Below are 24,235 nucleotides of genomic sequence, written 5' to 3'. Positions count from 1 at the left end.
ATAAGTATGACTATCAGTTAATTAGTGTCCATCCTTCCTTCCAATATGGCTGCTACATGTAAGTATAGAACTCAATGCCACAGTAAGGGCGGTGATCTAAACCTATGAGACAGCTATATAAAAATAATATTTTTGTAGCAAGATTACATTTGAAGATAGAATGTCTAAAAAAGCAATTAAAATATGCGGTAATGTGTTCAACTTTATAAACGGGTAAAGTATTTTTGGTGACATTGTAGCTGTAAGTCAAGTTGGAAGTCAATTAAGACATTAGTAAAGATTCTGTGAACTAGAAGATTGTAGGCCTGCTTTATGCGTTCAGCTAGCAAGAAACTGATGGAACATATATGTGGACATAAGCATAAAATACACTTATGACGGACATAGATATTTCTGCTTTCGTTAAACCTTTATTCGCTCCACTTCACCTCATGTGGACTGTGAGACTGTGTGGGTGAAGTTAAACAATGTCTAATGTGAACCAGACTTCACTCTACATCCACACATGACGATTAATGAAAAAGAAGGCTTACGATTTGCTTATTAAGATGTACTCAGCGCCAGCATAACTATAGCTAGTCTTGAAGAGCTCCTTATCAAGGTGATTGGCTATAATCAATATGCCAACGTTGATCATATAAAACACAACCAACACCCAACCATCTTTACTCCCTACATTCATAAAGAACTTTTTGAATGATGAATATATTGCTGCCAGATGTTTACATGTAAACTTTCTGATTAGTAATGAATTTTGCTTCATATTGTTGCAAAAAGAGTATTCTAAGAGTTGTCTAACCTTTGAAAGCACATCCCTGTATCACACTGTATGACATTTTATTTTTTTGTGAAAAAAAAATCATCAATATAACTAACCAGTGAAATGTCCAACAAATTAAATATTTGAAGAGATATTTTTGCACATGCAAGGCAAAATGACTAATATGAAACACTATGATCCAGTGCAAAAATATACCAGTGTACAGCCTGCTAAAGGCAATAAAACTAAAAAGTGATAGGGTTGGTGAACGTAGTCTATTGATGGCGTGCACGGGGCTTCGGTGTTTGACGTTGGCTCCTTGCTGCTGGAGGTAAAGGATAGGACCGACCTTTAACATCTTCGTTGGTTTCTGATTGGGTTGCAGCTTGATCATGGCGTGATAAGGTGGCTCTTGTCTCGGGGCTACCACTCTCTCCTTCACTTTCACTCTCCGTTACACTTGGACTAGACTCATAGTTCCTGAGGCTAGTGTTTATATACTCAGGGTCCGCAAAAGCGCTTGCATCCAGAATCTGTAAATTAACATAGCAGAGTCAGCGCAAGCAATGCATAAATCGATGCATACAGATAATTCTACTGTCTGTTTTATGACAAACAATCTATGTTAACTGTTATATTCAAAAGGTATATCTTAGTGATAAGATGAATGCTTTTTAACAGCGAAACAAGATTATTTAAAAGAAATTGTCAATCCTTACCACTACTTTTCTAAGGCACCAAAACATGATTTTATTGCAAATATTATATGTAACACATTTGTGAGCTTTAGTTTTTGCATTAACAATTTATATAGAACTTAAAAAATATCTGACTCCCATGATAATTATACTCTATGCAATGTAGTGTCATAGCACAGCTAAACATGTCATAGCACAACCAACTAGATCATAGTAAAACTAAAAAGGTCATAGCGCAGTTAACACCTGTTGAACCGACTCACGACTGAGAGGAACTCAATTGACCTTAACTATCGTACGTGTAATACCACACTCGGCATGTAGCATCAGTTTCATGCAGTATTAGGTGTTTAAAGTAGAACAGAAAGACTACCTCACCGCGTGTAAGGATTAGATGGTCTAGGAGCACTTACCTGCGTGGTTGAGTTATCCTCCACTTCAGTTGCACCATATGCACCATCTCGGTTCTGTGGTTGACGACTGCTGTCAGCTCTAGCTCTCTCCAGTACGGTTGGCATGAATGCGTGCCACTAAACACGCAAGAATAACCAAATGGTTTTTTAAAATGTCAAAGAAAAAGATAGACCAGAGTAAAACAATAGCGGTGTGAATCAAAATAAAACATAAAATGTTATATTTGATGACAAGTTTATTGCGCAATGAAAAGGACCAAGAGCTTATTACTATGGACACACCCAGAAAGAGTCAGAAGGCTAAGACCACGTGAAAACTTCAAAGCATTTGAGTAAAAAAGCTGCAACTCAATACCTGTGTTCAAAGAGAATATCTCGAAGGAACATACATGTAGAAAGAGGTGTGCAGTGTGTACCTCAGAATTAGCTGAGATAAACTAACAGCAGACTACATAAGAAAGAGGTGTGCAGCGTGTACCTCAGAATTAGCTGAGATAAGCTAACAGCAGACTACATAAGAGAAGATATAAACATTGTAAAACAAGACAAAGTGTCAGATACAGAGAAAACCTAAACAAATAACCAGGAGCAGTTATATAGCTAAAGAGAAGAGCAGTAAAGGTCATGAGTAAAGAGAATATGGACAGAAGTAAGAAAGAAGCCCACCCACTCCTAGTAAAGCTCAAGAAGATATTACAACCAATTACCTGATCATGCTCAGCCACTTTGGAGCCCGTCATTTTCATTGTTTCTTCATCATTCTTGTTTTCAAATTGCTAACATACAACACAACAGAGACCAAATATAATAAACAAAGACAGTGTACATGTATAAGAAACTCATACAATTTGCAGGATGAAACATCAATCACTGTTATTCTGATCAATCACTGATCATTCTGTGAGTTTCTGGTTGATCTGATCTAAACCTGCTAACACGAATTCATCTATTTATATATATATATTTCTCAAAGTATGTATGTGTGTCCATCCAGCTATAGCTATTATTAAAATAGCTATAGCTGGACAATGCTGACGCAAGGTCATGGGGTACCTTCATTAGAAGCCTAGTGGCTATTAACCAGAGCCGTATAGTTTTACACAGTCCCGTGACCAAAAACCGGAAACAAAAACGCTTGATTCCAAACAAACCCGATCGACATACTGATCTCTAATGGAATATTCTTACCTCGCTCTCAACATCTCACTCTTTTGCATTTACTTTACTTTATTACAAAAAATCATTTGTAGTTTCTTGTAGGGAATTTTGTCCTTTTTCAAATGGTGTATAATACAACAATCAATTTTAGAGCAGCTGCCAATGGGAGTAATTTTTGTTGGTTAGTGTTGCGGCCTCTCCATTATAACTTATATAAAACAATAGTGAGCGCGGCTTGTTTGTTTGGAGCCGTGCGAGCTCCGATATACGCATCCGTTAGCAGCGAAACTCTGTGAAGTTATACAGCTCCCTACTGTCAGAGTCATACAGCTTTACAAAGTCCCACGACCAAAACCGGAAACAAAAACGCTTGATTCCAAACAAACCCGATCGACATACTGATCTCTAATGGAATATTCATACCTCGCTCTCAATACCGCTCTTTTTTGCATTTACTTTACGTTTTTACAGAAACGTTATTAGTAGATTTCTGTAGGAAATTTTGTTTTCTTTCAAATGATTCATGATACAACAATCAATTTTAAAGCGACTGCTAATGGGATTAGTTTTTGTTGATTAATGTTGCGGCCTCTCCATTATAACTTATATAAAAATAGTAGGCGTGGCCTGTTTGTTTGGAATCGAGCGAGCTCCCGTATACGCTTCTGTTGGTCGCGGGACTCTGTGAAACTATATGGCTCTGCTATTAATTAGCTGAGTAGAATTTTGCATTGGCAATGTGCCAGACTAATAGCTTGAAAGTTACAGTTGTTTTATTTTTTTCTTAATTTATTTCAACTATACAAAACACTTCTCTCATGATATGTAGTTTGAAAGTTAGAATGACAAATGTTATTATATATTAAATACAAATCAATTTTCTGTCCAAAGACTTTTGTATTACCCGGGCAACGCCGAGTAGCACATAAATAAACTGCAGACGGTTAGTAACAATGCAAACCTGTAAAATTGTTTGCCATTTGAAAAACTTGATGCTACAAAGAAGACTAATAACAAAATCTCTCTCCACTCAGCGGTATCTTAATTGGTCATCATCACTCGTCTGTTCCAACTGATCCGTATGTTTGTCCCACAGATACACTATATTTCCATGGCGAGGTTAATCCACAAATTTGTATCATATGCAAGATGGAAACGCCAAAACCATGCAAGTTGAGCGAGTGTTGTTATTCCCAAGTTTTTATTGAACGTTTCATACTTGCAAAAGATTAAAAGATTCCTTGCGAATGATGCGCGAGGAAATGCCGTGCAAGCTATTCCATTTTAAACATTTTCCAAATTCAAGTCATTCTTCCTTTGATTTGATCCTCTTTTGATATTTGATTTGATTATGATCTCTGGCATAGAATTGCTCAATTTTTAACATGTTACGTTAATCTGCAACATGCGAATGGTAATTGCAATACTTATCACGTGGTGACTCAATGTGTGCACAACTCCTAATACTTATCACGTGGTGACTCAATGTGTGCACAACTCCAAGTCCACATCATCCACATAATGGAAACATAGTCGCTGACATGGTTGGCAATAGCAAAAGGTCTTATTTCAGTTATTCATTACTCATAATAAGCCTGTGAGTGTTTAGAAAGACTCACCCTGTATTTGATAGGAGCCCAGTTGTTAAACCAACCAAAGACAAGTCTCCCGACTAGGAGCAGAAGTGAAAGAAATACAACGAAGCCAGAAAATATTGGTAAGCCATGCCTCCAACCTAAAAACAAAAAGCTCACAACTCAACTTACACTCAGCAGCTGTTCTTTTAGTAAGTTGAAAAAGTTGACGAGACAACTGAGTGCCCTCCCGTCAAAAAACTCAAAATTTACACTTAATCTTGACAAATGGCCATTCAGGAATTTCACAAAGTTCAAAAATAAAAACAAAATAAACAATAGCGGCAGTATATAATCTCACAATGAACTATTGACGATAAGAGTTTCATGTCTGATCAGCACGACTGATGTGTGATTGTCTTATTTCAACTAGCATGACAGCGCTAAACAGGTAACAGAAGCTGACAATTGTTTTCCACTGTATCACATAGTGCGCAAAGTTGTACTATAGTACAATAGTACTGTTTACAATTGTACTATTGTACATTTATACAATATTACAAATGTACAATAACAAAATTGTAAATAGTACAATTGTGATATAATCAGTGGGTTTGTAAATAGTACTATTGTACACAAAATTATAATCATTTTAGAATAATACAAAGAATTTCTTGGTCTGGGAGCCAATTAAAATAAATTAAAAGCTTGTCCAGAGTTTCCTGTCAGATATACTAAACTCACTGGTTTGTATAGTGTTGTAGAAGAGCATGACGAACTGAAGAATAATAAGGGAAATGATAACAAAGTTGATGGCACTCGTGTGGATGTGATGATTTATCTTTGATGGTTTATAGGCATAGTAGAGGTTGTACCTGTCCATGTAGTACTTGCCTATCAGATATACCAATCCTGTAAATATAGGAGGTTTTTTGCATCAGAGAACATTATATGGTACAAAAGCCAAAAGTTGACAAAAGGCATTATACCGTAATCAATCAATACGAGCAGCAGTTGTGCTCTCCTTCCTTGACAACACAATTATACCTGAAAATACATGAAATTATTCGGGCTAGAACATGAGAAATGAGTGAGTGAAATTATACATACCAAATATAGTGACAAGTGGGCTGATGACACTGTAGGCCATTACCACAGTAAATATACAAAGCATCCATGCATACTCCTGACCAAACTGGAACTCCCAGATTACTGCCTGTAAATTTGACAAAACTGTAGTGCTTTGAAGACAGACTGTTTCACATAAATGATTAGCATTTTAATTTTAGTTCCAAGCACTGCTAAATTTTATATACTAGTACATTCTATATATAAAAATTTCAGCGCCTGTACGTCTGTCCAGTTATAGCAATGAAGTTTTGGGAATGAAAAATTCGCTTCGTACTGAAGTTGAACTTGGCATCTCCAGTTCTGGAAGCAGCGAGCTTGCCCATTAAGCCAGACAGGCTGCTTGTAATACAATGGATTAGTCATGGTCATATTCATTACATCGGTTAAATTACTCACACTTGAAGCACTTAGTAAAATCCAAGCTCGATTAAGCTTAATCACCACGAGCCATGTTTATCAAGCTTGCTTCTGACCTGACTCTTACTATAGAATAGGTTTAGACTAGCTTACCAGGTAAGTTACTCAAGTTTATTGAGTTATTCATCAAGTTACTGAAATTATTTTGTTACCCGCACAACACTGGGCATTCAACTAGTTACATTATAGTTACTAGTACTACTATATCTCAGTTACTAGTATTACTATATCCCAGTTACTAGTACTACTATATCCCAGTTACTAGTACTACTATACAATAGTTACTAGTATTACTGTATCCCAGTTACTAGTACTACTATATCCCAGTTACTAGTATTACTATATCCCAGTTACTAGTACTACTATATCCCAGTTACTAGTATTACTATATCCCAGTTACTAGTGGTAATATATCCCAGTTACTAGTACTACTATATCCCAGTTACTAGTATTACTGTAGCCAATTAACATTTAGTTATTAAAATAATCTCTCCGAATCTCTAGAGGTGATACGACAGCATGGAGAACATTAAATAGATGAAAAATGTCAATAAATTTAGTAATGAATATCTAGTTATTGTAGTTTGCACACATTCCTGACTGCACCTTTAATAAATACTCAGTCTTTTGTTCAAATTACATCAACTCATAGCTAGCGATTCTTAACCAAAAATTAACTTGGTTTAAAAGAAAACAGACAGCAGGCAAATACGAGGACTGAAGACTAACCCTCCTGACAGCTGACTGTTCATATGCTGAACGCGCGGCCAGCATTCGCAGCACATACATAGTCAACTCTGGAAATCTGATGAGGGTGAGGGCATTTCCTATGAAAGCACTTGTTATAACATAGTTAACAAAAAAGGCGCTGTTTCCTGGCAGGAATATGCATCTACAAAAACAACTTGTTAGCTTAGCTATGGCAACTGCTGATTATCAATACACACTGCAAGATGAGCCTCTGAAGCTCTTTTTGTATGTTTGGACATACCTAGGTACAAGTATGGGGACATGTGTATGGGTAAGTAAGGTGACATACATACACTAATATATACATATAGTGACATACATAAGGTTAAGTATGCTAGCAAATATGCAGAAATATGTAGGTATGGTGAGATACATATAAAAATACTTTAAAAATTAAAATAGATACATTTAGTGACATACATAGGTGTAAGTATAGTGGCAAACATGTAGAAATATGTAAGTATGGTGAGATTTGTAGATGTAACTGTCGTCACATGCATATGTTTAGGTATGGTGAAATATATGTACATATGGGTAAGTAGAGTGACGGTGACATAAATAGGCGTTAATATGTAGGACATACAGTGACATGCATACATTGACATACATTTGATATGCATACGGTGACATCCATGTGATATACATACAGTGACATACATACATTGAAATACCTGTGATATACATACAGTGACATACATGTGATATACATACAGTGATATACACATGATATACATACAGTGACCTGCATGTGATATACATACAGTGACATACATGTGATATGCATACAGTGACATACATGTGATATACATACAGTGACATACATGTGATATACATACCGTGACATACAGCGACATACATACCGTGACAAACAGTGACATACATACAGTGACATACATACAGTGACATACATTTGACATACATACAGTGACATACATCAGTGCCATACATGTGATATACATGCAGTGACATACATACAGTGACATACATGTGAAATACATACAGTGACATACATGTGATATACATACAGTGACATACATGTGATATACATACCGTGACATACAGCGACATACATACAGTGACATACATGTTATATACATACAGTGACATACATGTGGTATACATACCGTGACATACATGTGATATACATATCTAGTCTACTATAACAGACTAGAAACAGGCTAGACAATAACTTACCCCCACCGGAGCTGCTGTGAGAGTTTCTCATTGTTAAAAGCATACTCAAGGAAAGCTTTAGCACTGGGAAGTCCGAGAGAAGGCAAAATGACTATCATAAGTAGAAGAAATGTGAAAGTTTTTCTCATGACTGTCTGGTGCTCCTTGGTCCTGTACACACAGAACATACCCTGTAGCTAAATAGATACAGTTACTGACACCAGAGTATAGTCTAAATGTACACACAGAACATACCTGTAGCTGTATAGATACAGTTACTGACACCAAAGTATAGTCTAAATGTACACACAGAACATACTCTGTAGCTGTATAGATACAGTTACTGACACCAATGTATAGTCTAAGTAGTATGAATGCATAACTTTTATTGGCATAAGTAATCATCAAAAAAATGATGTATTTCGTTACATGCCAACACAAAAAAAGAAGACAAATCAGAAATTATTGAGTGAGTTGAACAAATGTGTTTGCAAAGTTAGTAGTCTAATCGTATTGCGAAGGAGTCGAGATAACAAGTTGTAGGTTATAGTAACAGAAGGTACATAATTTGAAACACGATGATGGATGTAGTATGTTGGTGTCACGAAGTAGAAAACGATGTTTGTTGCATGTGTCGAAGGATAAAGTAGTGTAAGGTTTTGCACCACTCGCCAATCTGCTGCACCCACACATACAACACAACCGCAGCACTTCTGCCAATAACATCTATATTTTAAGAATATATTTTCCAAGATTCTAGCAGGTATTTGTACAGACAAAGATTTGCATTCTCGCTGTTTGTAGACTCCATCATATAAGTTTAGTCAATGTGTACAGTTATAGTAATTAAAATCTAGGGATGAAAAATCCACTTCGCAGAGGATTTGATCTTAGAACCTCCAGGTTTGTAAACCACTACACTACCATGATTGAACTGGCCGCAGCACTGAATAATTGTGATGACATTCGTTATATTGGTTAAAATACTCACACGTGAAGCACTTAGTGTTATTAACTAGCACAGTTGATCGTTACGCGTAACGTAACAATTATTAAGCTGGTTGCAAACACTGCTATCATTTTAGTAAAAAGTCAGACAACTATCATAAGAGATAAGTTACTCAAATCCGTTCGGTAATTATTTTATTACTCGAGCAACGCCGGGCATTTGGCTAGTATTTACACAAAAACTGCTCTATCACTCCGGTTGTACTGAACTGGACAATTTATAGCAAGTTGCACAGCAAAAAGCACAAATGATTATGTTATTTAACAAGGTTTGCCAAACTTTAAGGTCATATAGAACTACATGTAAACTTCTGTAAAATCATCTGTCAACACTGTGTTGTACAGCAAGAATTTTACAGATAATCACCCAATATCTGACTATTTAATGCATTATTGTGAACGGCTAAAACCTGTCAGTTCATTCATTTAGTCTCATTAAATAATATAACTAAAATATTCGGCTATCAGCCAAACACAGTTCTTCTATGTACAAAGTTGGCACTCTGCCAGTGCATTGGTCAGCTGCCATAAAAATATGGCCTAAATTCAGTCATACTTCATCCAATGGCTGATCGAGGGTGTAAGTGTTTTTTATTCAAACTACGTCCATATACACATGTGGAATTTATTTCTGCTAGTTAAAAGAAGACAATTCTTAAAACAACCTAAATTTAACGGATTGACTTGTAGAAAAATGGAATCATAGGACCTTTAAAAATGGAGAAAGTTGCAGACTAGCTATAAAGAATAAATGAAAATAGAATGACTACCGAGTCCAGTGGCCTATGAACTGGTCAGAGTAGAAGACGAGGTAAGGCAGCATTATACTGAAGAACCAAAGCAAGAGACTTGGTAAGAACTGAGCCTGGACAGCATTCTACAAGTACACAATATCCTAAGGTTAATATCAGTCACTCTACAAGTACACAATATCCTAGGGTTAATATCAGTCACTCTACAAGTACACAATATCCTAGGGTTAATATCAGTCACTCTACAAGTACACAATATCCTAGGGTTAATATCAGTCACTCTACAAGTACACAATATCCTAGCACTAATATCAGTGACTCTACAAGTACACAATATCCTAATGCTCATGTCAGTCACTCTACAAGTACACAATATACTAAGGCTAATGTCAGTCATTCTACAAGTACAGAATATCCTAGCGCTCATGTCAGTCACTCAACTGAAACAAAGAAAAAGGTATTCTATGATCAGAGAAAACGCTGAATAAAAGTTAACATTTTTGCTGACTATTTGGTGATGACAATAAAAATTGCTTTGAGCTTATTGGCTAGATCAGAAGCTGCCACTTGGTAGAAATTCCAGCTTTAAGCCACCGTACGTAAGAAGCATGCTCGCTTACAGAAGCCTGCGTGAAAGCATTCGTTGCATTCATCAAGGATAAATGCCAATAGCAGGCCATAGCCTGCTGTGGCCAATAGCAGGCAGCACAGTTCTTAGAACTCGTATTGTTTTCATAAGTTATGTAAATGTGCCAACATAAAATGGCACACCTCTCAACCTACCACTGTAAGAAAAATGTGTCATGACACGAGTTGAAAAAACAAGTCAAATCATCAGAACTAGTCATATGGACAGCGCCAGGTGCTGACAGTCCGTGAATTACCGGAGAGAACTCTAGCCAAACTAAACAAGAGTACTACTGACCTTGAGGTTGGAGTTCTTTTCACTGCGTGCTTTGTTGTTGAGGAGCACTGATGGAGTCGTGAGAAAGAAGAGCACAACCAGAAGGCCCCCGTTAATGATAAGAGCTCTGAGCCACCAGAGACACGGGCTTAGAGACAGGTTCTGCCTAGAGGCGAGCAAAGATTCAAGCCAAGTAGCCAAACCATGAACTCCTGATAGCCATTTTAAAAGGACATGTACCACCCGCTGTATGCTTACTAATTGCATTTGCATAAACTGTGCCCTCAGAAGTTTGGAATGTTGTGTCATATGAGCTCTTTGAAAGTGTAGATAATTCCAAAAAAGAGTGAAGGCAGCTCTAGTGAAATAAATTGTATACTGGTCTTATAAGAGAAATGCGTTAAGTACAGTGTATAGATAAATATTTGCACATGTGAAAGCCACAAGTACCATGCGCAAGATTAGGTGTAAATAAAAGACCAACTGATTTCTTTTTCATACCAATAGTTTGTCATAAATGGACAATACAAGAGAACTGCGGGCTATGTATTGTATACACTGCAGATGCACAGCTCACCAGTATATATCATTAGGATCTGGTGCAAACTCCACATCCCAGTTATTGGCACCGACTTCCTTTGTAATGCTGGATGTCTGAGGTTTGGTTCGACTGCAAACTGCTCCATTGTGGTCGTAGTATATCCTGTAGAAAGGAGGGTGATTTTTTTTGTGACCAGTTATATAGTACATAGCAAAGTATAGTCTAGGGAGTAGTATATAGTATAGTATAGACTAGTAGACTAGTATATAGTATAGTACAGACTAGCAGAGTAGTATACAGTATAGTACAGACTAGTAGAGTAGTATATAGTATAGTACAGACTAGTGGAGTATTATATAGTACAGTACAGACTAGTAAAGTAGTATATAGTATAGTATAGACTAGTGGAGTATTATATAGTAGAGTAAAGACTAGTACAGTAATATATAGAATAGTACAGACTAGTAGAGTACTATATAGTATAGTACAGACTAGTATAGTAGTATATAGTAAAGTATAGACTAGTAGAGTAGTATATAGTATAGTACAGACTAGTAGAGTAGTATACAGTATAGACTAGTAGAGTAGTATATAGTATAGTATAGACTAGTAGAGTAGTATATAGTATAGTACAGACTAGTGGAGTATTATATAGTACAGTACAGACTAGTAAAGTAGTATATAGTATAGTATAGACTAGTACAGTAGTATATAGTATAGTATATACTTGTAGACTAGTATATAGTATAGTACAGACTAGTGGAGTAACTACTTGTGTGTCATTTCCTCCATCTCAAATATAATACAAATATTATAGCAGTACATACTTGCGTGCCATCTCCTCAGACTAAAATATAATACAAATATTATAGCAGTACATACTTGTGTGCCATTTCCTCCATCTCAAAGATAATACAAATATTATAGCAGTACATACTTGTGTGCCATCTCCTCAGACTCAAAAATTATAAAAGCGATGCCGGTACACTCCTGAAAGGCATTAACCTTCTCCCTCTCAATGCTCGCTTCTAGCCTCCGCTCCTCTTCTGTGTAGTAGTCGAGCGCATCTACCTGGCGACAGCCACATGTTTGGCAGCAACAGCACAGTCTACCAAAGTAGTAGGGAACCATCTTCGGTCGGCTTCCTGTCAGTGTAAGCAAAAAGAATGTATGAACAACGCTACAACAGTTAAGAAGGAATATAAAGAGGAAGCAGCAATAAGTGGCAGCAAGAACCGTGAATGAAGCAGCACAGTGAGATCAGACTAAAGAGATAAAAATTAGGTAGCGAGCGGCTACTTCAAATCTTCACTATAGCAAGAGCTGTGTCCATCCGTTCGCCTGTCTGAAGCCTGGTTGGATGTTGGGGAAACATTGCTTCATATGGGATTCGAACCCTGGACCAACCATTAGCCTTGCAGGGTTCCACAATTATTGCGCATATAATTATTATCTGATTTTTATCAGCACATCTGACGATCTCTCACAGCACTCGAGACTTCCATAGTACTAGTACCATAAAATGAGCGGCTAGGGAACAAAGCTAAGGTAGCTTATAGAAGAGTGATGACAACACATTGAAGAGTTAACAAGCGAACATCAACAGAATTCCAAACTGAGTGCACAACACTCAAACCCTATGTTTGAGAAAATGGAGCCAGTGCTCACTATTTTATCATCAATAATAAAATAACACCAGAAAATAAGTGAATAATGAACCTGTTTTAGAAAGCAGTGCCTCAGAAGTTGTCTTCCCTTCATGGGCCCGGCGCCTGTTTTCATCAAGTTCAGCCAGCTTTTGAATATTGAAAGAGAATTGCACATCTTCAACAACTGCATCAGGGTAGGCTTCCCTGGAAGACACAACAACTGGACGTAATCATGAGCTAGTCTCCGCAGACTGACCAACAATGTTTAAATATGTGTATGAAATACATGCCACTAGTAGCAGTAGTAGTAGCCAATTATACGCTGTTTTAGCTATTCTAGAACATTCATTTTTTAAGCGCTATTGAGTACAAAAGATCTGAAGAAAATCTTAAGATAAAAATGTTACCAAAAAGTCGCTGTTATGCTCAAGGGATGAAATATCTGATGACGCTTGCCATGGTATTGCAACATATGCAGATGAACAGAAACTTTTCATGCAAATAGAAGTTGGCGATTGCCCTGACACAAAAACACAGCTTCTGTATAAATCGAGACAATTTCACTTTTCCCGATGAAAAACAAAAAACAGTGCACGAATGGAAAAAGATAAAGTGAAAGAAAAAGCGGTTCAGGTGAAAATGTTCAGAGAGCCATTCAATCAATATGGCCACTGTCAAAGAAAAGTGAACTTTCAGCAAAGTATGCTGTAGTAAACTCACATCAGTGAATAAGGAAATGGAAAGAAAACCATTTAGTCATACAAAGTATAGCATTAGATAGACATTAACTTTATTTACTCCAGTCAATGCCGTTCAAAGCAAATTAGACCATGAAAGGGAAACTAAAGAGTAAATTAAAATTATGTGTATTGAAAGGAAAGCTCTTTTTGCATAACTCTGTTATTGCATAACTCTGTTATAAAATGTAATATGTCAAGGTGTTGGCGTCTGATATAAAGCGTGGTGGTTGTTTTGAGGAAGAAGGAATGTAATGGATGGTCAGGCAGATTGGAGATACAATTTGAGTATTTTAAATGACAAATATCTAAAAACACATTTAGCTCTTCGGGTAAATGTGTTTACCATCCATTACAGTCCATCACATTAAGTTCAAGTGGACAAAGGCAAACTTCTCCCATCAACTAACTAGTTATAATCCTGACACAAGTCATACTTGAAGTGCTGAGTTATGGTGTTCTTAAAGCACTTGTCTTTAGGAATATAGGCTAGCATGAGAGTCCGAGCAGAGTCTTCTTCATTTTCTATGTCTAGTGTAGCTGAAAACCTTCTCATAAATCCCAAGGCTATGATGAGGAAAATGAGGGCCATCAAGGTGTGCACCCACAATTTAGGCGAATCAGAGTTGACATTGCTAATAGTAGAGTGGGCATAGCTGCTCATAGTCTTGCCTGCAAGTGTATAAGTAACAACAGAAATAATCCTTATTGTAGAACATTCTCAAGTCTAAAGGAAGGAATATGAATATAATATGCAATTCTAATTATCAAGTATTTAATTGGCAGAAAAAATGCCTTACATCATCCGCCCGTTAAGCGAATCCAATAACAACAAAAAAGAAAAAACCTAGCTTGAGAAAACGCTGTTAATATCTACAGTAACCTGGATGCAAAACCTTGGTGCTCTATAAATGCAAGACAATGCTCTCTACAGTAACCTGGACACAAAACCTTGATGCTCCATAAATGCCAAACAATGTTCTCTACAGTAACCTGGACACAAAACCTTGATGCTCCATAAATGCAAGACAATGCTCTCCACAGTAACCTGGACACAAAACCTTGACGCTCCATAAATGCAAAACATGCAAACAATGCTCGAGAATATTTTAAATTAAAGCTGAATTGTAGATATCATTTGGTGAACCTGTGAGGGATGCATCTACCTTGGTACAAGTTTCATCAATGACAGTATTGGTTAGGAGCATGATCTACATTTGGCCTGAAAAGTTGAACTACGTTTGACCTAAAAACTCATTAGTATGGCTATTTTGAGATCAACAGACTTGTTTTTAAAGTTATCATGAGTAACTGATTTTTTCAATATTGACAGCGTTTTGTAAAAAGCTAAAAAAGTTGAGATGCCAAGTATTGATACAAAGTGAATTTATTAATATACTAATTACACATATCCTTGTAAACTTATAGAAGCATAGGAGGAGACAATTTGCAATATATTTAGTTAAAAAATACCAACGTTTGCTTTTGGCAACTGAATAAATCATCAAATAATATCAGTGCCTGATAAAAACCCATAATCTGTACGCTCACCACCAAAGAGCTGTTTCTTGTACCGTGGAATTTACGTAGAAACCTTAGATCGCGATGGTCCAATGTTGAACACTAAGGTATAGCAGGATGAAAATGTTATTTTCAACTAATAAACACAACTCATTAAAAAATTGGCATTGCTAAATTATATTCAGATTATGGCATTTTTGAAAACTTTGATGCAATATTTTCCCTCTATCAAAATAATACAATTTGAATGGGTTCATATTTTTCCACGTTGTTAAGCTGGAAGATTTTCACACCGCATGGCACCCGCCCAAATGTTCCATTTTTTTAACTAAATCCAAAAGTGGACTTGTGGCTTTGTAATTTGCTGTCTATATGTGTGTATTTACTTACATCCAATTATAAGTTATACAATGTACATTTTGTTTATCTAGAAATGATTGAGCAAGTAGTTATCTTCCACAGAGCTGATAACTCCTGGCAATCGTTAAACTGTGAGCAAACAGACATACGGGTACACAAAGCAAAGTTTTATGCAGTTCATAGGATGACCATGTATCAATGTCTTGTCGAGACGCATGAGAACAGGAAGATAAGCAAATGAACATAGCATTAAAACATGATAACTTGCCCACACAGAAATTGACCTATTCATATGATTTTTGGTGTAAAGCTAAAGTATTAAAAGGTTTTTTTAAAACAATTTTTTGTAAAATTATAAACCACATCCAGTTGCAATTTAGAGACCAACAGGAAGTGAAACACATATGAAGCGATAAGTAAAATGACGTCTACGTAACGTTATTAAAATATAGCAACTATCGAATGATGAAATCTGAGACAAACTTACCACCGCTGCCACTGATGTTCACAGGCAAGATGACAGCGAGCGACAAAAGCATAATGATAGCCATGTAGACAATAAGGTACTGCTGAAATTGAAGGTACTGCACTGCATCCAGCCCACACCTGCTAGCAATGTGATCTTCTCTCAGCCGAAACACCACGGAAACCCAGCTCACTCTCTACGTATAGACACGATGGAATTAGTACTGGCATGTCTCTTGAATTTTTCAACAGTGGAGCACCTGCTGTGGTATGTCAAAACCTTTAATATACCCTACCCTAGGACACTTATATTTCACTGGTATTTAGTTTCGTGAGTAGCATACAGAGTAAAATTTCGCTGCTATTTAAATTCGCAGCTCAGATGAGTGCAAAAATATGGTGATGTGAAAATAAATGCAGTGGAACAAACAATTAGATTCCTCAGGTCTCAGGTCTAGTTCACTGGTGAGGAAAATTTTTTGGGATTAGTTTGTATTTGTGAACCGCAGATAGCAATGTGTGGGCAAGATTGATAATGCAATTTAATCGCTTGCTGCCATTTGTTTCTTAGACTATCAATGACATCTAGGTCCTTGCTGCCGTGACTGATGTGGTACCAATATTAGATCTCAAGTATTTATAGCAGTTTTTTTTCCAAAAAAACTTTTTATCTTAATTTGCTTTGCCATGCTGCTCAGCCGGTGTATTAGCTATAATGAGTTACACAAAAGTTGCCTAAGCAGCCCAACCACACACGAAAATGACCTGCATTTCTAATATGACGATTTTATTGTAGATATCAATGAACAAAGCTATTTAATTTCGCGTTTTCGCTCATTTGTTATGATTGTTTAGCTTTGCTCATAAAATTTTTGTGAGAGGATGACTTCTTGAAAACGTGAAAGTTAGATGACACGAATACATAAGTGTCCTAGGGTATGTCAGTTTGATAAGTTTGACACTGTAAGGGCGCATAATAAAAGTGCACCGTTCATCAAAAGCGCATGTAGAAGCCTTGAGCAACTGCTTTTATTAGAACTAGTACCCTCACAGTTCGGTGTGCCGCAAGAGATTGTCATGTGTGTCAATACAATTAATCTCAGAGAATAAGCGTGTGCACAATAATTCTAAAATTGTGGAAAGTGAATGATCAGCACAAGTGGCAGCAAAGCAGAGTGATACAAGCATCCAATCCTATAAAATGCAATTTTTTTTCTCGGACAGCCCATCTATTATTATAGTAAAGATTAATTTAATTAATTAATTAAATATTTGGACAAAGCAAAACAGCATTTGCAGCGCAATTGCTAGTCATAATATTCTACCGCTCTCATTAAATACCTAAAAACGCATAATACGTTTTAGACAAAGTCACCAGCATTAGCAAAACATGGGTGATAGCTCTAAAGATAACGGACACACGACATTATTCCATCACAGCACTAACAGAGGTAAGTTTTCTATGAAAAGTACGCTTTACTGAGCAGAGGCTATGCTACAGTTAGTAATGCAAAACTATAAAGCTGAAGAGCTTCCCGCAAGGGAATTCATCACAATGCAGCATCTCGACATACTCCATGAATAATTCACGAAGCATGCTCATTGCGCCTCCGAGCTATGTGTTCATAAGGGACCAATTAACGATCAATAAAGCCCTGATGCTTACAAATATCAGATACCCCAGTCGTATTTGTAGGCATCAATGATGGGAGACAAGCAATAACATCCAATACTAAACTATCATCTTGCTATTCAAGTTGTTTAGAGACTTAAATCAGATATATAAAAAGTGTTTAAATCTTAGAGTTTAACTAGTATTATTTGGAGAAACTCTTTCTGCGCTGCTACAGATGTCTCCAAAAGTTGGTAAAGATAGTGAGATTAGCAAGTGTTGAGATTAGCCGGCCTTATGGTTTCACAGATGCACGTTGTTTTAGAGACTAGAGATGACATTGCTATTTGCTAAAGAAGCCTTGCAATGATGCTCGCGATCTAGAGTCCCTTCATCAAAATAAATAATGGAGTCCTCTATAAGCTTTGAAGAGGACATCTGGAGAAAGTTTCAAGTTGTTGTCACAAGAGACCAGACCCTTTCATTTCATCCTTATGAGAGGATGAAATGAAAGCTTTAGAACAATATCAATAGAAAGATGGATATATCCTCTAAGATTAATTTTTATTTGCAGAAATGATGACGGCCTTTATGAGTACGATGACGGCAACGGTGCACGCAATCATGCACTGATAAAGTACGATGACGGCGATCATTATGCAATCGATCACGATTGCATAACCATGCTGGCCTTTAGTCATTCAGGAGCTGCCAATAGATTTATAAAAACTAGATATACTATAATACCTGCACGTGCTGCTCAGTCATCTGTGGCTCTATTGAATTCAAGGACACCTGACTCGTAAAGTTATCTTTTCGCTTGCAATCCATGTCACCATAAAATAGCTCAGTCCACCTATATAAAAGAACTTCAAATCAGGGCCACAAAAAACCATGTCTGCCAAGGCAGCAAAATGCTGTAAAGCAGCAACGCACTAAAAAATAACCTATCTAACAAGAAAGTGTAAAAACAAACATACTAGCCGTTATCAACATAATTAAAAAAATTATTAGATGGTTAGAGAAGTAAGAGAACTCCAGATATTTGCATGTTCCCAAAACAATGTATATCAGTTAGGAAAAAAATGCGACCATTCAGAATTGTGATTTATTAGTAATATTCTCCTAAGTGTTACAATACTACAAATGACATACAGGACAATAGATGCTAGGATACTGAGAAAAAATGATTTTGTGAGAAAACAACTCCTAGAAAACAAAAGAGACACGGGCACCTGTGTATCCCAAGAGTCAAGCATCACTCAGCAGTGCTCTAAACTATAAGTGAATTGTGTTGAGCCACATACAAGTCTACAACATATAGAGAACAAATTTTACAGCAGTACAACATCGAGAAATACTTCTCTCTGCCTGTCAAGCATTACTGATAAGAAGTCCCTCTTTCATAGCCTTTCTTAAAAGGATTTACACATTTATTCCGGCTGTTCGAGCCAACTGACAGATATTACCGATGACATTGGGAGTCAAGCAGCATTTAGAAAAACGTGATAATGTACTTTATACAGACTGAAACGTTAACATTTTAAAAACTCAATAAAAGCAGGTAGCACTTGAAGCATAGCAAATCATATTTTCTTATTTTAAAATGTATGATAATAATTATAGCGTAAGTAACAAATCTTCTCTTCGTACTCCTACAAATCGCAAAATTGTATCTCAAACTAATTGGAAGCTGAAGTGAGTTGTTCCAAAGCACAACACATTCAGTCCATATAGGGTAAAGACAGACAACTCCATTTAATCAGCGTATCTTGCACATACCGGTAATTTTCAAATGAAATAACTTCATCTATTAACAGTAAATGTACTATAATGGTTTTTTCCCAATTTTATATTACCGGTAATTTAATTTTCTGGTATTATTTTAATAATACCCGATTTTAATAATAATAAATTAAATTTAGTATTTCACAAAAAATAGTACTTAAAAAAACTAAATTATGAGACGCTCGATTTGAAAGTGTCTGGTAATTTGATTTTACGAAATTACCAGATACTCTCAAAAATGAAGTTTTTTAGTTAGAATTCAGAATATTGCGTGATGTGGAAGAAAACAGAAAAAGCTTTGAATGATAATGTGAAACACAGCTGCGTAAATGGTGCCAAGGATATAAGTTACCGCTCGCTATGATTGCCTCCTTTGCTAAAACACGAGCCACAATATGCACACTGAACACACAGACATAGTTATGACACTGCACATCCTTCTTGAAGGGAGAGGGGTGTCACGGCAAAAGTTAACAAAAGAATACATATGCAACAAGCACTATTAGTAACAACAAATATGAGTAAATACTACCACAAAAAGGGTAACATAAACTAGTAATAATCATAACGCAGAGGCATCAATTAAGCAAAGTAGAACTTGAAGGGCATACCGTTCTTCCTTTCTATTCACTAAGGCTATTCTACCATAATTCCAGGCTATTTTTCTGAGAACAGCAAACAGAATCACAAGTGCCTGCAAAAATGAATAGAAAGTCATTAATTTGGGGTCTATTTATAGACATTCTGTATATATTGCTCAATCATCAATATTCTTATTGTAAGTCGAGCGATGTTCTAACTAGCAAGCCCGGTCTTTCTGATTGGCAAAGATTAGGTTTTATAAACCAAATAATAATAATAGTGATTAAGGTGATTAATAATAATAGTGATTAAGGTTTAAAGTTTAGTTTTACCTTAAAATCTGTTCGTCTATTTGACAAGTGGAAATGAAAACACCTATTAGTAGCAGACAACTCCTAAAGTGTAATTGCATGCCTGTCCAGTACAAAATACTCAATACATAACAAAGACCACCAAGAATAATATTGGATAAATGGCATTGTGCTGCATACATCTGTGAGAGAATTAGTAAAAGCCAATGCAAATCAGGTTATTATGCTGGATAGAGCTTTCCGAGTAATACGCTGCAATGCTAAAAATATTGATTATATTTCCTGCGCTAGCATTGATTTGTAGTAAGACTATCTGAGAGTAAATACAAGCAATGACACTGCTATTATCCATAGCCGCGTTGCTGAACTCTGAGACAAGTTTGGTCTTTGTACTTTTTCACCACAGCTTGTGTGTGACACCTAATATAAAAACCCAGAATAAACTGCAAAAGCATTATATTTATTCGTCACCGAATCTGTAACGCTTAAAACACAACAACATTACTAGGTGAATAATCAAAGGAACACACAAAAAATATTACAATATAATTGTGAAAAGTAATTTTGCAACCACAAAACAAAACCCTAGCATAGTTCACAATGAAAAGCTATTATAATCTATGACTGTTACTTCCATTACGCAGATTATGGCTTTTTATCTTGCAGTGACATTAATTGTTGTTTTGTTGAAGTGCTGAGCTGATGATAGGTTTTTGTTCTCTCCAAAACAAATATCAAGTAGAAATCCAGGGTTTAATTTAAAAAAACTCTGAACTAACATTTTAATTCTTGTTCCATGTCAACAACTTTTTTATTATATTTTTACCCAGCTAGCATCAGCAAACGATAGCTGCAATAAAATGGACAGTATACTGGACCAAGAAATGTGTAGAACAAAATGTAACTATTGTGATCAACTAAATCTACTTACCTTATTTTGCCTAGCTTTAAGTTAATACGGTGTACCATACAAAATGAAAATATATAACGTATAAATATAAATAACATTGTTAGTAATACTTGTTAGGATGTTACACATTACCAAGAATATGAGGGCTGCAAGCAAGGCAGATAGATGAAGATTATAATCTTAGTCTTTCAAACTCCACACTTGTGCCATAACGGCTATAAATATTTCAAAGTGAATGGATATAACTTTAGAAAGCTTAATTAAACAGCTTTAATAAATAAATATAGTGAAAAAAATTAATAAACAGCAGAAAGAACTTAGAAGCTACAATGCAACTCTGGAACAGCAGCAACCATACGTAAGAAGGTCAAAACCTAAAGTATGCTGCTAGACTGAAATATGGTCATTATTAGCAAATTCTAGTTTTATAAACAAAATAACATTATAAGTGATGAAACTTTCGTTAGACTACCATTAATGTAACTCACCACCCAAGAAGCAAAGTTTATCATCAATGTTTCTGGAATCCCTTCATAGTAGCTCTTGCCTGGAGCCAGCTGTAGAGCTCCGACTTTATCACACGTAAAGTTTTCTTGCACACCGTCTGGCAAACCCATTGTCACAGAAAACTGCAAAGTGCAAAAACAAAATATGATGTGAAAACTTTGAGTCGTCCCACGGACACCTCTACAACTCATGGTACTACAACTCTTTGCAAGTTGTAATATGCGCAAAACAACTAAACTTGCTTAAAATGCAACATCCAAAATCAGTATAACACCAGACATTTCAACACAACATCAAATAAACGTCTTACGTGTTAAAAACCGTTATTTATAGCATAAACATAGGTATATGCGTATCCATACGCACAATTTGCGTTCTTGCTCGACTGCACGGCTCTCCAATCGATTACGCCGTTCTAGTGAAAAGCTTTGGCGTTAGGTGTACAAATATCGCATACAGATAGCACGACAGCTGATTATTTATAATACAAGAACTAAAGCTAAATTAGGGAGGGATTTTCCTTCGTCAAGCACTCTCGATGCGTAATTGTATTAATCGCTACAAATACTAAATACATTGTCGTAAATATACCGCCTTTCTGTTTGTTAAAATTAGTGTAGTAACAGTCGATGACTACTAGGACAGCAAATCGTCTAATAAAGGAACCACGAGTCTTTTGTATCAGCTTTATCTGTTCAAATTGTGCAGAGCAAAACTAGATTTTGTTTTCTTATTGAATTATTATTAATGAAACAGAATCCAAAATGCTAGCTCGATAAAAATTTACGTTGTGTCTTTTATATCGGTTTACAACAAAAAATTGCTTTATAAGTAGAGGGGTCAACTGAACTTGCTCACGCTCAGAGAAATGCTTGTGCTTAAGGTGCTTGGGCACGGTATAATAGGCGTGGGCATGGGCGAATAGTACTCGTAGATCACAGTTTTTGAGCGGATAGTTTGTGGAACATTAGCGTTCACGCATATTTTAAGCACAAAATTCAAAACTGTGCTTGACTCGACGCAATGGGATTTTCCCATGATAAAACTTGCTATAATGCTACTAATTTCAATTAATAGTGGCTTGTTGAATTACCTTTGAATTTATTACAAATGTACAACAAAAGCATACTACTAGATATCTCAAATACATAAATCTTGTACATGTATACACAAAAAGTAAAACAAAAAAAATTATTTATCGAGCGTAAGTGTAGGTTGAACACAACAGCTAGGACTAGTTAAACACACATACCAATGCAATGAGAATCAGAGGCATAAATCATCCAATCAAGTTGTATTAAAATTACATTATGTTTTATAATTTGAATCTCTATTACCTTGTTTACACTTGTAATAACTCCTCGGTACCCAGTTATTGCCTAGGCATACAGCATGCCTCTTTGAGGTTATCAATTAGAACTGCAGGGAGCATTATATGAAGAAGTTTCAATGACTTGAAGCATGAATGTCTTCATTGATGATTGAGCTGTTCAATGTTCAGCAATCAATCTCTTTCTAAGGGTGCAATGAAGATTACAAGCCAAGGTGCTGTACTGTGTCAAATTGAGGCTTTTCATCATGATGGCTGACCTTCACAGAAGTAGCGCTAGAGGCATTTAGTGCATCATTTTTACAGAAAGACTGACACTCATTTTCCTCAAGTTTTCTTAACCAGTTGCCAAACCCCTTCACGGATGAAAACGTGACCGCAAGGACGCACATATTGGAGCAAGAGCTGTCAGTAGCTTTCATTGCTATCCAGCTCATGGCTACTCTAGAGGTTTTCAATTTTGGCGAAGTCTGTAGTTCTAAAACCGTGTTTTTCTCAAGGGCTTTTTAGGGCCACCAAATTGTGTGAGGGAATTGTTTCTTAGGCTATGGCTGTTTTCTCGAGATCATTAAATTGAAATTTTAGTCTTCTTGATTATAAATTAGATAAAATACCTGTTTAAATCTAAATATTCGTGTGGCCTAAAACTTATGTGGTATTAGTTTTTTCCCTACAGTTAGTGTAGGCTCGCTTGTATAAGCCATATATGCTCTGTGATGTTTGCTATATTATCTTGTAACATTACTTAGCTCTTATCAGTTTTTCCTATTTAACCCTTTGGCTAGGGAAACGACAAAAATGTTGTTTATCGCTTGCTTGGGAAAACGACTTTTATGTCATTTTCAGTAGAAGTGTATAAAGCTGCCGCCTAGTAACGTTAAACAAAGGATATGAGCGCTAGTAAAATTTAAATATCACCAATGAAATATTAGTCGACAAATTACAATATGAAAAAATTATTTGAGAGGCGGTGCTCTGCACTAAAAGCTAAGGAAAAAGTGCCTCCTTAGGAAAAATGGATGTTGGAACAACCAGTCAACATCGGCTCGATGTTCAAAACAGTAAAAAAAAACTTATTTGATCCTGCGATCATTAGTGATTTTTTGTCTCATCAGTGTAAAAAATAATTCAGGTGATAGAAATCATGTAAACTTTTAGGACTTTTGAATATACAGAGATCGTTA

General features: G+C 36.2%; 1 protein-coding gene across 1 annotated transcript; it reads right to left on the bottom strand.

The window, feature by feature from the left end:
• Positions 1–975: 975 nt before the first annotated feature.
• On the bottom strand, positions 976–22,104 carry LOC137399477 (calcium permeable stress-gated cation channel 1-like). Its single transcript, XM_068085609.1, has 20 exons — positions 22,032–22,104; positions 21,703–21,843; positions 20,023–20,105; positions 19,764–19,787; positions 18,371–18,479; positions 16,034–16,208; positions 14,103–14,337; positions 12,999–13,132; positions 12,217–12,424; positions 11,316–11,441; positions 10,760–10,904; positions 9,853–9,959; positions 8,096–8,245; positions 6,881–7,043; positions 5,714–5,819; positions 5,348–5,515; positions 4,649–4,764; positions 2,579–2,647; positions 1,872–1,988; positions 976–1,293 (listed from the first exon to the last, which is right to left on the bottom strand). Exons 2-20 carry the CDS (start codon positions 21,829–21,831, stop codon positions 1,036–1,038), a joined length of 2,622 nt encoding a protein of 873 aa, XP_067941710.1. The 5' UTR covers positions 21,832–21,843; positions 22,032–22,104; the 3' UTR covers positions 976–1,035.
• Between the last annotated feature and the right edge of the window lie 2,131 nt (positions 22,105–24,235).

This window comes from Watersipora subatra, chromosome 7 (genome assembly GCF_963576615.1).
Source record: "Watersipora subatra chromosome 7, tzWatSuba1.1, whole genome shotgun sequence".
Taxonomy (NCBI): domain Eukaryota; kingdom Metazoa; phylum Bryozoa; class Gymnolaemata; order Cheilostomatida; family Watersiporidae; genus Watersipora; species Watersipora subatra.
Note: the sequence above shows the minus strand (reverse complement) of the source record. Positions and strands in the feature narration are given on the sequence as shown.